Below are 13,191 nucleotides of genomic sequence, written 5' to 3'. Positions count from 1 at the left end.
TAATTTATAAAAATTTAGAAATTGAAATAATGGTTGTGTAAAACTCGGAAATTCTTAAGTAACAATTTATAAAATTTAAGTAGTTTTTGGCATGACCAAAATACGCATGCTTGGCTGAGACTAATGAATATATACAAAATCAAAGTTATCATCACTAAGTTATAAATAGAAACGTGGCTTAATTCTGAACTCTATTGATATGAAAATCCAAATTTACACGAAACGATGACATGGCCATAAAACACCTCAAAAACACCAGTCATGTTCCATTGAATGACTTGCACTGCAGGGATTCCAGTTGGGTGACAGGAAACTCAAACGATACGGCGAGATTCCAAGAATCAAATGACGCGTCCGGTTGGCATATTATTCCGTAAACTGTACTGTCAACAAAGACTCCCTCCCGGATTATTTATCACCTTGCCTTTTGGTGGTAAGCCCGTGACGCCATTTCGCGACTTGTTGCCTACTTAGCGGCGCATATCTTACGCCAGGTAAATAATTGCCAATGACATTTTTCATTCGAAAATATCGCCGAGCAGGCGCTAAACTTTTTAAATGTAACGAAAATATTTCATTGATAAAAACCGAGGATGTCCTTTGCGAAAGGAGGAGTGGCCAGGGAAAGCTCGGCAAAGCTTTTACACAATTTTTTTTGGCGCGTCGACATCGGTTCTTTGAATTCGACGGACTCGTCATCGGTCGACGATGGCGAATCGGAATTTACTTCGGCTCTAGCCTTATAAAAGGAGGCGGCTCCGCGAGTCGACCACGCAGTGTTCAACAAGTAGTAGGAGCAACAGTTGACAGTTCCCCGATTGTGGCTCAGAATTCGAACGGTTTCCAACAAAATTTTAAAGTGAGTGCAATCGGTGTGTTTTGAAATTCAATTCCATAAAAACCTATTTAAAAGTATTTTATAAAATATTTGCGGTCTGCGTTGAACTTAAGACAGCCCACTCATAAAAACGGATATAAAAACGTGATGCGAAATCTTACAAATGCCGTCGCTTTCGTCATCAATTACAGTGTCGTCGATGGTTGACAAAATACGTGCCTAAAAATATATTCAATAGTGGGTTAATTTACTGTGATTTATTGAGCTCGTAAAATAATATAGCTTAGCAACGGACAATAGAACAAGTGATTTTAAAGAAAAATATTATTTTTCGCTGCACTTAATTTTTTGTAAATACATTTATTACAATACAGTAAAAATAAGTTTATATAAATGACAAACTAATTAAAACAAAACTCCTAATTTCTTGAACGTTTTCTTTTTCCTAAAAAGGACATAGCTTTTAACCGTTTTAGATAATTTAACATTCACGTAACAATAAACTCGAATTAAACTTATTGTTTAAAACAGACATGCACATAAATAAATATATCAAATAGAATAGAAAGTTATTACTAATATCTTTCTACATGGATTTCCATTTCTATATCAAAATCAATATCTATTTTCATCTAGTCTTAAACCAAAATCCATTTCCAATTAACAAAAATAAGCAGCTTAAAACCTACGAGCGGATTAGAAAATAAGGTATCACTTCCATCGAATCTCCGCTTTAGAATTGATGGACATTTTTAAGAATTGCTTTTAAAGTTTTTTTGCTAACCATTCCATAAATAATTTATCAATGTCAATAGCTCGAAGGAATTCCCACCAAGGAAAAACATAAATGTCAAACATAAATAAATAGAAAAAACATCAATATTTACGGAAAATGTCAAGCAATTGTTGTCCCCGACCCCTTTTCTGTCACAAACGCCTTAAATTCCACGTGCGAAAATTCCTGGCAATCACAGAGAAATGTTGAAGAAATAAGTAAATCGAAAGCAATGAAAATTCAATGCGTTCCAAAGCCGTTTTCATTTTTCAAATCCCACTGGATTTAATCCTGTGGCATTGTTCTTATTTACTGATGTGAATGTATGTTTGTCAACCTGACAACTAGAGTATCGAATTAAGAACCACAGGCAAATTTTTTGCAAGTTCCTTTTCAAGATGAACTTAAAGTCGAGTTCTTAGTATTGATGGATTGAAAAAAGTAGAGACTACCAATATTGAATGTGGTTCGAAAAACTTGTTCCTAGTGAAAAACAAATACCAAGGATTTTTAGGATTAAGATGCCAACATTAAATTGTATAAATTTAGACTAAACGTTGGTTTGTTATAAGTTTTAATAGCACAGATAAAGCTTGAAAAATAGTTTGTTTCAATTACAACAAAATTTAAAAAACTTCGTTTTTAAATTTGAATTAAAACTAAGTTCCCATCTTAAATCCTAAGCTTCAATTAGAAGACTATTTAGTCATGTAGTGTATTAAAATGACTAGGTACAATATTGATGCTCAAAATTTAAGACATTAACTCTTTTTTTACTCTCAAGTGAAAGTTCCCTTTCTCCTTTTTGAATTCCCAATCATTGATGTCTGGTCATTTGGTTCTGATCCAACACTTTGTGAAACCTTAGAATGTGTGGATTTGATTCTTTTGTGTGTAAATTTCGGGAAATACCCCAGCTGGCCCAATTCAATAAGCAAGGAAGTCATGTAATGTATTCCCCAGAATTATTACACAAGTGGAGCATGTATAATGGGCATGAATCCTGGGACAAATGTCTGTTGCACTTGTCCAACTCCATTTCCCCAGCTGTATATTCCACATCTCTAGCACTAATTAAGCCGTTTTTGCACTACACCTGTCATGTGGCATGTAGGCCTATATTCCATTGGGTTCGGACCTATTTCAGTTACACTTCAGCTCAATTTAGCAATTAGCCGTGCGGTTATTGCGAAAACTAAACGTATACAACAAGGAAAACAGGCGACAGGTAAAAATGGATTCACATATATATAGAGTCCTGGAACTCCCCTCACCGCTAAATTAATTTCATTTTACCTTGGGGACTCGCCGACCAGGGTGAACTTTTTTTGGTCGCGTCCACTTTTTGACACTGTGTCAACAAGTTAATTAAAGCATTTTGACAACGATTCGTGTTTGCTTTGTTTACTTCCAATTCGCCCACTCCTTAACAATTTCGAATTGCTTCCCCAAAAAAAAAAAACTCCAAAAGTGTTGTCCACTTTTCCGAGTGCCAATAAAAGCGAAGTAATTGAAAAAGTTTTCTGCCGGAAATGCCATGGGCGTTATGCAATTTATTTTCGAATTAGCTGAAACAAAAGAATAACCTCAAAATCACCAACAAGCATATTTCTTTCGCAAATATTAAGACTAAATTATACGCCTCGCAGTTCAGTTGCAAATTTTCAATCAAACTCAATGGAAACGTGCCGGAAAATTGTCCACAGAAAAGTTCCCTTCCTCCAGAAAATTTTAATGAACTGTGCAAAACGAATGCTGAACATTTTTGTCTTCGATTGGGCGGGCCCGAATTGATTTATTTTATCAGGTTTATGTGGTTAATTAACCGCATAAATTTGGGCAATTTAAATTTATTTACATTATTTACAAAGACTATATTACAGACGTTTTTGTATTGAAAAGTTTCTTTCAAATACATTTTAATACATTTTAATAGTGTTTAAACCATTTAATAAAACAACAGTTGTTTGCGTGTTAAATAAACGTAACTATATTTTTAAGCTCTATTCTTGCGCAAAGGGAATATTTTTTTCTCGTTTTAACTTTCGTAAAATTTTATTAAATCTCAATACAAAATTCCCTGTAGGGCAAGGATAGTTTTAGTAAACACACAATCCAGTACGTTCCAAAAAATATTGCATTCAAAATGGAACAATTTTATAAAATATAAGACATTTTTAAAATACAAAATGCAAATTTCTCGAAGGCATTGCAATCTACAGCAAAGTCGTGGCAAGTCGTATATTGTCATTTTAATGGCACCATATCTTCTTTCATTTAAACTTTTTTAACGTTTCTTGCTCCACCCACCAAGTGTTTTTACACCAACAAAATTTAAAATGTAGGCTAAGCCTTTAATTTTGAATAATGAATTACTGATTCTCACTTCTTCACACTTTTTTGTCTAAATTTGTCTAAGCAAACATTTTTTTCGGTTGTTTTGGTTAACAAATTAAGCTGATCCTAGACATCTCAACCTTACAGACCACAAGTGCCAAAAATTCCAGGCAACTCATTTATATTCCCCGTCAAACAGATGCTTTTAGACTTAAAGAATACGATAAGGGAGGCGTGCTGTTCCCCAGGATTGGTATATATACAGATTGTCAGCCATGGGCCTCGACTAATGGGCTCAAAATACGCTGTGAAAGAGTTAAGCAAACTCACCCACGTCAGCGACGTCCCATACTTAATTAAATGAAACGACAAAGGGTACAAGAGCGGCCCACAATAAAGCCCATTGCAGTACCTGATAAAAAATAATAAAATGAAAACAAGAACACCTAGAATACAGTGGTAAAAATTTATTTACAAAATAGCAAGAGTAAATATATATCTTGGCTCAGAACACTATAAAAATCGAAAGAAAGTATTCAATGATGTTTAAATGAGCAAATTTAACTTGGCACTTGTAAACATGGCATCAGCTTTAATAAACTTGCGTGCTGGAGAATGGCATAATATTTATAATACTTTCAAAACTAGAATATGTTTTAAGTACATTTTGAAATCATATTATTTTTTTTCAAATTTTATTTGCATTTTTGGTTTTTACTAATCTTTTTAGTTTCTCTTATTTATATTAAGATACAATTTGTATTTAAACAGTCTGTAAGATATTTCCTACATACATTTTTATTCATTTAAATGCTTTTTACATAAAATGCAAAAAATGTATCGAAATAATGGAATTCTTTAAAATAAAGCTGTTAGTTTTTTTAATGATAAAAACCCAAAAAAAAAAAGACTTAAAAAGTTTATAAATTGACAAAAGAAAAAAGATATGGACCGCTCTCAAATGAAAACAAATTTGAAATACATTTTGGCCAATAGCACCACAGTTCTGGGCGAAAAGAAAGATTAAGCAGCATCGCAAAACAAAAGCCCAAGAATAAGCGGCCAAGTTATCTAAGAGACGCCTTTTGCCGCGTAAGGCCGGCCCACCACCCATTTTTTCCCGTTTTCTTCGCGGTCTTAATTTTTGTTGGGGCTCCTCGGTTGTTTGCGTGTTTATATGCGCATTGTTTGCTTAAACACAAAGAGACGCCCACACGCGGTGTGTTGGGTGGTGCAGGAGATAAGTGGAGGACGCTGGTGGAGGTAGTGATGGTAATTACCCTCGTGTACATACATCTCCACTTTTTGCCTTGCAGAAGCATCCACGTTGACAGCGACCCGCGCATTAATCCCGAATACATCCGGAGAGGCTCTATATAAAAAAAAAAAAAACAGACATGAAGCCCGACATCCTAGCGCTCTGCATCCTGGCAACCACGATCCTGGGAAGCGGTACTTGTCACGTCGCCGGCTTCCTTACTTCCCAGTCCACCACAAACGAAGGAGGAGCAGGTGAAGGAAAAGTGGGTGACTATCAGGGCGTTGCATCTGGAACGCAGCGCCTGCATCTGCCCATCTTCGGGGGCGAAGGACCCGTTCGCCAAGGACCCTCTTCGTCGGACGTCCAGGAGGCACAGGAGCGAGCTGTTTACGATCCCGGCGATGGTGAGTCATAAACATCCCTATTACCGCATTTCTTGCGTGTTCCTCGCCTTGAGTAGACTTCCAAGACACCAGCTAATCCCCATTCGAATTAAAAAGATAACAACTGCATCTAATATCATTTAAATTAAACTTCTTTTTAAACCCGATTTACTTTGAGTAAAGAAGTAAATGTGCAAAACTATATAAATGGAATTTAAATGAAATCCTGTAAACCTATCCTTTTCTTTATTTATCTGAGGTATAGTACTGAAAAATAGGTTCCAAGAAACCTTAATAATTCCTTAATTCAGGTAGGTTTCCATGAATCCTTTGTGCTGCCATTATCTCATTGTTAGCCAAATGGTATATGGTCGACTTTTAGTCTGCACCCCCTCACCAAAAAAGGGGTGGACCAAGAGTTAGGGTGACACATGGCCTGCACTTAGCCGTAACCACCGCCCACCATCCATTATGGTTTGGTGAACGGTCGCTGAACATTTTCGGTCAGTGCACAATTTTTCAAGTGTCTCAAATTGTTGTCCTTGCAAAATATGGAATATGTGTTTGTGCACAGCACTTTACACGCCCACCGAAGTGAAGGGGATAGGTTTTCAAATTTGTTGACGAATTCGATTCGACGTTTGCGTTTTGCCTTACAAACACCTCCCTTACCCAACCCAAAATAAAATGTCATATCGGATTTTCAATAATTGAACTTGTTTTCCAAGTGATTTGATACATGAGTAAATGGATTGGAAATTCAACAAAAATCGATTTATAAAGTAGGGAAAACGTAAGCTATTTTAGTAGTGGGAATCTTCTGTCGTAAAAAAAAAAGGTTTTTAATTAATAATTGAAAAATTTTTAATATTACCAAATTGTTTTCTATTTTAGTAATAACTGAACCAACTTCATAATTACATGGGCCAAAACAACAAATTAGATTATTTATGGAGGCGAACATATTTTTGGTTACTAGATAAAATAAATATTAAAGTCATAAGTTAATACTTAAAGGAGCGTTAATATTTGTCTAATCGTAGTTAAACTATCTAATTTGATACAAAAATTATTTTTGAATCTATTTATTTAAAACTCTGCCTATTTATTTGCGTGGGTTCAACGCAGTCTGTCTGCGAATATTTGCAAAGGCAGCAAGTAGACAGTGATGGGCAGACTGGATGCCAAGAGCGACAAAAGGCATTTAAGGAGTTGCACTGACTGCTGATTTGACTGACGGACGTGGTCGAAAAGGGAGGAGGCTCACAAAGGGCGGAAACCGCGAAAGGGGAAATTCTGTGGCCATAAACTCATTGCCGCCAGTCAATTTCCGTCAGTTCATTGAAACGACAGCAGAGCCGGGGGAAAACCAGCCAACAGACAGACAAACAAACTATTCAAACTTTCAAGTATCAAGAGGCGGAAGTTTCCGATGGCAAAAAGCAGAAGGCGGGGATTAAAATGGCAATGGAAATGGACAACTCTGTGTTCGGATTAGCGGCAGGTTCAATAAACATTCAAATCTTAAACAAGGTCTTTGGCTTGCTCATTTCACGGCAGAATTACTACGCGCCCAGGAACTCGGATTGGCACTGGCTCCATCGAATCCCGAATACACCGAAGCCGTTTACAACGAACTCGAGCTGGCCAACAAGTTCGAGGTGCTCAAGAAAATGGAGGAGGATTTACGGGCCGAGCAGGAACTGGTGGACAAATCCGCTTTGCTCATGAAAATGCTAGAGGTGAGTGAAGAGACAAAGCCAACAATATTCCACGAAAAATCTCGTGATTTATAAGCTACACTTATAACAACGAAACTATAATTCATTTTATTAAATTTTATTTAATTTTAGAATTGAAACTAAATAGTATAACTGTAATTAAAAAAGTGGTGACAATTAGAAAAAATTACATTTTACATTTTCTTAAAATATCTGATTAAAATTGTTATCTTTACCTGAGAAAAAAACAATGTTTTATATGATATGTTGTCTTTTTGTTCTGCATTTCAAATCGTGGAATTTCTCTGTCTGCATTTGATTCAGGATCCCTCTCTCGAAACTTTACCCCTGGTCTACGTTGAGGAGGAAGAGCCGGAGGCGGTGATTCCATCCGCCGGAGTCGAGGACTACGCCGACTTGGAGAACGCCGTTCAGGATTTGGTTTTGGGCCAGAGTAAGCCCAAGCGTTCGCGCTATTATCGCAGGTATCCGTGGAAGCGTCACAACAAGAATCGCGGGTAGGTTGCTTTCCAATATCTATATCACCCACACAACCACAAGTCCAATCCAAATATCCCCCCCAAAAAGCACTGTAATGAGTTCCAGTGATTGCTAATTAACCAACCCCAATTATCATTTGTAGTTAGTAAATGTTGTTAGTAGCCTTTACGCAGATTTAAATCCCATATTCTTAGAGCCTTAAACGGAAATCCTCAAATTGCCAAAATATTTTGCGATTTGGTTACCGAACTAAAGGGTCTGCTTTTAAAGTATATATTTAAGGTGCAGCACTGGCCACAGATGTAAACCTTTTATTCAAAGAGAAAAGATAAAATTCCTTGTTAACTCAATTTTGTTACATTTTTCTAGATCAAAGCATGACTAGGAAAATAATCAATAAGAGAAAATCTGGCAATTTGGGGAGCTCCTTGCCCCCAACCCTTAGTAGTAGTCTATAAAACTTGAACAACTTACTGTAATGCATTTATCAGAGTCTCTTTAGGCCCGAAAGACAGACACCCAGAATCCCCAACCGCCCACAGAGAGATTGATTATTGATAGCCGAAACGTGAACGATTTGCTAACTACATAACCATTACCATTATCAGTTCTTACATGAATTCTATCAACAGCAACTATGAACCGGAATTACGATATGCCTGCACACCTAGTAAGGAGGATATATTTAAGTTGCTGGTCAATCTGCACGAGAATCGCAAGGGCAATCACAGCAAGACGGTTAATTTCTGCAATCGCAAGCGTCCGGCCAAGGCGGTCTTCACCAATATAAGATTCCTGGGCTAAGGCGATGGATGTATGCAGGCAGTACACTTAACCCCCCCCAATCACACCGACAGGACACTGACAGACACATATGTATACCAAGCATCAATTGTACATTGCTGACAAAGTCGAGCGCCAAACTGGAGAACAACAAGCACTTGCAATTAGCCAAACTAAACTATCTAGCTACCCAACTAAACGAACTAAACTAAAAATACTTAGTTATCTTTTGGGGATAAAGCCCCTTGTGAGGCAATTAAAACGCAGCCCGTGCCCCAGCCCTAAATCTAATTGTAGACAATTAAAACTTTTATAGCTCTCAATGTGTTGTATATACTAACTAAATAAACGAAGTTCCAGTAGCTCTCTTTGTTAATATTTTTTGCGGTTGTTGCGTATGCTAATCCAAACAATTGCAAAACGTTGCCATATCATTTAAAAGTCTCGTAACGTCTCTCGGTCCATGAAGCTAGTACTATTAAATAATAAATGGAACCACCTAACTTAATGCTATATCAATGTGTACATATATACGAAAATATTTTAATATTCTTAAACATAAAATATTATAAATGTGTACTTATTATCTACTTATTAAAAACACTATCTCTAATGTATAGTCGATAAATATATATATATATATATTTCGAATAAACTTATAAAATACTACTATTCTTGTGCAATTAAATGGAGATAAAGCGTTTTTAATTGACGTTAAGGGTTCCTAAAATTTCTTATTTTAATCCCCTTTAAAGATATATTTATAAGGAATAACTAAAATGGCAAAAAAACTTTGAACAATTTAAATTGAAAGATTTTTTCAGCTATCAGTAAGCCACAATGGGACTACTCTTGGATAAAACTAATCTTAGCAATTGTAGATGAGTGGCAAAGGGCAACTTCTAGAACATTCCTTAGACAGATCCCGAATACCTTGACTTTCCATTTCCACTACAAATCCAAGTCTTTGTTCATCCCACATAAGTACTGCGATTGTAAACGAGCCGACAAGTTTACACCTTCGGAAGTGCGAACGCGCCACCCTGACATTGAGATTGAATGGAGCTGAGAATCTCAGCCAACTATTGCTCTGTGTTTGCTGAGACAACAATGTGGCGACGTGGTTATCTATTTGGAAAGCATCAGTATCTGTGGATGACAACGAAATGCGGAATGGGATTGGGAGTGGGTGAAGATGAGGGTGAGGGAAATGGCAACTCGTACCTCAGGCTGGTAATGACCACAGAGCGTGTAAACCTCTTGCCAATGACTAAGCGGAGTGAAAAGACGCACTCTTTATCATATTTATTTCGCTATGACGTCAACAGAATTGTCAAAATACAGATATACTGGGCTTAGATCGTAGATTAATGGAGGGAAAACTAAGAAATCATTGTCATGTAACAGATAATAGCTATATTGAAAACAGTCTTTAATAAAATGTCTGCCGGAAAAAAAATAATCCTAAGAAGGAATATTGACCTTTGCAATCTGCAAAAAGATTATTTTTTTTTTTTATAAAATTAAATGTGACGTCGTCTTTTGTGTTTAAATGAAACTTAAATTTTAATAAAAAAAACATGGTTTCAAAATTCAAACTATATCTCTTTTAAAATCTCCAATTAAAAATGAATATATATTTTTAGTGACTATTTCTATGATTTTTGTTTAACGTTTAAACTGCATTTTAAATTCTCTATTTTTTATTAAGGCATAAGAAGACTTCCTCTTAATAAAACAATATTCGGCTACATCAAATAATTCGGTTTTTATTTGTCAGTTAGCCAAAAATGTTGGGAAACCAACTTCTCAGCGGCGAGAAACACAAGGGCTTGGTCAACCAAAGTGTGTCAACTGAAAGTTTAAGGACCTCCATATAATCAAAGGAGCAACTGCTCTGTTCGAAGGCTTTCGTTGCCACTGGGGACTCGGGCTTGAGTTGCTTTTGTGACTGAGATTGTGGTTGTGTTGTGACCCCCAAATGAGCCTTGTCCTCGTCCTCATCCTCCAAGGCGGAGCGTGCAAAGGCCTCATCGCCATCAAAGTAGTAGAATTCCTTGCGGGTAGAGTTTGTTTCTACCACTCTCGAAGGCTGCTGAGCATCGATTCCGCGGGCATAGGAAATCCTTCTGGCCGATCGGTAAGGGGTAGCAGTGAATGGAAAAGGATAACTATTGACGTAGCCAGGATATCCTGTCTGCATGGGCCAAATTTGTGGTGCTTGTGGAGGTAATCCCAATTGGGTCTGTAATCCCAATTGAGGTTGCAATCCCAATTGAGGTTGCAATCCCAATTGAGGTTGTAATCCGACTTGAGGCCACAAGCCCAAACCCCTTTGTGGCTGTTGTTGCTGCTGTTGCTGCAATCCCAATCCAAGTCCTGAGGCAGCATCCTGCCGACAGCCATCGGAGTCCTGATCCTGGAATATCTCCAACAGGAATCCATTCGAGGTGGTGCTGCTCGACTGTCCAATGCGCATGCGCAGCGCCTTGCGACCCTGGTCCCAATGCGATTTGTGGATATATCCCGAACGACAGCCGCAGTATCGCTTACCATCCAGTTCTAAGAAGTCACCATTGCAGGCCTGTTGGCCTCCAAAACCGCCACTGAACCCTCCATCCAATCCTCCAGAAACTCCGCCTCCAAATCCCCCGCCAAAACTGCCTCCAACTGAACTTCCTGAATTGTGTCCGAAATCAAAGAACTTGAACTGTATCCTCAAACGGCAGACATTTGGAGAGCTCTTTTCTATGTAGAACACACAATCTCTTTGCTGATTTGGTAGCAGATAATTTAAGACAGTTCTGGGAAATCCAGGACTGGACAGATAAAAGTGATTCTGATTGAAGCTGCTGGCACAGCAGAGATCCAATTGACTTCCAAACTGCTGCAAATTCTGCGAATCGTAATCCTTGAGGGTTACAGCATGCGGTTGAAAGGATGTGGTCTGATATTGGTCAGAAATCAGAGGTAATTCTTGCTGTTGCTGCTGCGGAAGCTGAGGTTGCTGTGGGAGTTGCAGTTGCTGTGGGTGTTGCAGTTGCTGCTGTTGAAGGACCTGTTGTTGAAGTTGCTGTTGCTGCAGGATCTGTTGCTGAAGTTGTTGTTGCTGCTGCAATTGCTGTTGCTGCTGAAGTTGCTGTTGCTGCTGAAGTTGTTGTTGCTGCTGTGGAAGTTGAAATTGCTGTTGCAGTTGCTGTTGCTGAAGAAATTGCTGCTGTTGCTGTTGTAGGAAACGCTGTTGTTCCTGTTGCTGTTGCAAAAATTGCTGCTGTTGCTGGGGAGCACAAGGCGGTGAGTGCTGAGGAGGTAAGCCTGCTTGCGGAGGATAAAATCCAACAGGATAACCAAGACCAGGTTGCAAACCCCAGTTGAAGCCTCCACGATTTGGCTGCGTAAAGTTCAACGATGGCTCCTGCTGCTGCTGCTGATGTCCAGATTGCTGTTGCAGGTGATGGTGGTGCTGGGTGAGCAGCTTCTTCGGCGGCGACTTGGCGCTAACCTGCACCGAGTCCCCATCCACATCCTCCTCGTCATCGGCGTCCAGTCCCCTGGCCACCAAGTCCTCCCTTTCGCAGGCCAAACGCGTGATGAGCAGCCGGAAGCCACCGTTCGTCGTCCAAGGCGAATCATCGCTGAGGAAGCGCAGGCGCAGGACTCCATCGGGAGTTTGATACTTCCTTATCCCCAGCACCTGTCCGCACAAAAGATCCATGTCATCGCCATCTTGGTTCAGACCAATGGCCAAATAATCCCGACTGCAGTTCTCCGAGTTTTCCAGTTTAAAGTCCAGGAATTGTATGTGAAACTTTGTGGGGCAGCGGTAGGGAGATCGCACCACATAATCCCAGCAGGTGTTCACCGGATAGTTGTCCGGATAGTTGGGCGATTCCAGCAGACTCTGTCGCTGTCTGTAGACACCGTGTAGGCCGCACTGGGCCAACTCATCGTGGACAGCTCCCTGGGATGCCAATGGGAGGACACAAAGAACGAAGACAAGGATTCCTGGCACTTCCATGATTACGATGTTCGTCCGTTGGCAACGCGCTCAAAAACGCAACTAACTCGTTGCGGTTCACTCAACATCGATGTTTGCCTGCCAAAAAATAACATTTTACATGGGCGCGTCGCAGGTTTCACTGGAAAACAATTTGCACTTTTGTTTGTGATGGTCGCAACAAAAGCGTTCACTTGTCTGAGGCGCTCATTCATAAGTGGCATTTTAGTTCACTGAACCTCGGGCGAAACTTTCTGATGGACAACATGTTTTGGAGGTGCCAAAAGCTTCGTAAATCTACCAAACCATTAGTTTTAATTCCAGTCGAATGAATCATAAGACAGGGGTTCTCTCCTTTTTTATGATATGCCATCATCTTGATCATATAGTTTATCATATCAGTAGAACAATAACACACCTAAGCTAACTTATAAAAAGTTTATGTGGACTACTTATGTAGCAGTAAAATTTGTTGTCCAGTGTGAATTTTCTTAAAATTGCAATAAGATCATATTTAAAATTGTATGACTTCAAACAATAACACTATGATTTAATGTAAATTTAATTATCTATGCTCAATACAGCTATCGCTTGG

At 38.7% G+C, this 13,191-nt stretch overlaps 2 protein-coding genes across 4 annotated transcripts; one reads left to right on the top strand and one right to left on the bottom strand.

The window, feature by feature from the left end:
- The first annotated feature begins 782 nt into the window (after positions 1-782).
- Positions 783-9,255, top strand: LOC108050199. 3 transcript variants are annotated; one of them, XM_044460048.1, is made up of 5 exons: positions 783-859; positions 5,267-5,615; positions 7,155-7,336; positions 7,640-7,833; positions 8,425-9,255. In XM_044460048.1, exons 2-5 carry the CDS (start codon positions 5,348-5,350, stop codon positions 8,618-8,620), a joined length of 840 nt encoding a protein of 279 aa, XP_044315983.1. In that variant the 5' UTR covers positions 783-859; positions 5,267-5,347; the 3' UTR covers positions 8,621-9,255. The 3 variants fall into 3 exon arrangements, with proteins under 3 accessions (XP_044315983.1, XP_044315984.1, XP_044315982.1); XM_044460049.1 differs by lacking the exon at positions 783-859 and adding an exon at positions 5,123-5,213 and having other exon boundaries at positions 8,449-9,255; XM_044460047.1 differs by lacking the exon at positions 783-859 and adding an exon at positions 5,123-5,213.
- Positions 9,256-10,332: 1,077 nt separating this feature from the next.
- Positions 10,333-12,643, bottom strand: LOC108050201. Its single transcript, XM_017131763.2, has 2 exons — positions 11,809-12,643; positions 10,333-11,721 (listed from the first exon to the last, which is right to left on the bottom strand). Exons 1-2 carry the CDS (start codon positions 12,615-12,617, stop codon positions 10,380-10,382), a joined length of 2,151 nt encoding a protein of 716 aa, XP_016987252.2. The 5' UTR covers positions 12,618-12,643; the 3' UTR covers positions 10,333-10,379.
- Between the last annotated feature and the right edge of the window lie 548 nt (positions 12,644-13,191).

This window comes from Drosophila rhopaloa, unplaced genomic scaffold (genome assembly GCF_018152115.1).
Source record: "Drosophila rhopaloa isolate 14029-0021.01 unplaced genomic scaffold, ASM1815211v1 contig_2, whole genome shotgun sequence".
In the NCBI taxonomy this organism is placed as follows: domain Eukaryota; kingdom Metazoa; phylum Arthropoda; class Insecta; order Diptera; family Drosophilidae; genus Drosophila; species Drosophila rhopaloa.
The sequence above is the reverse complement of the archived record's forward strand: the minus strand, read 5'-3'. Positions and strand labels throughout refer to the sequence as shown.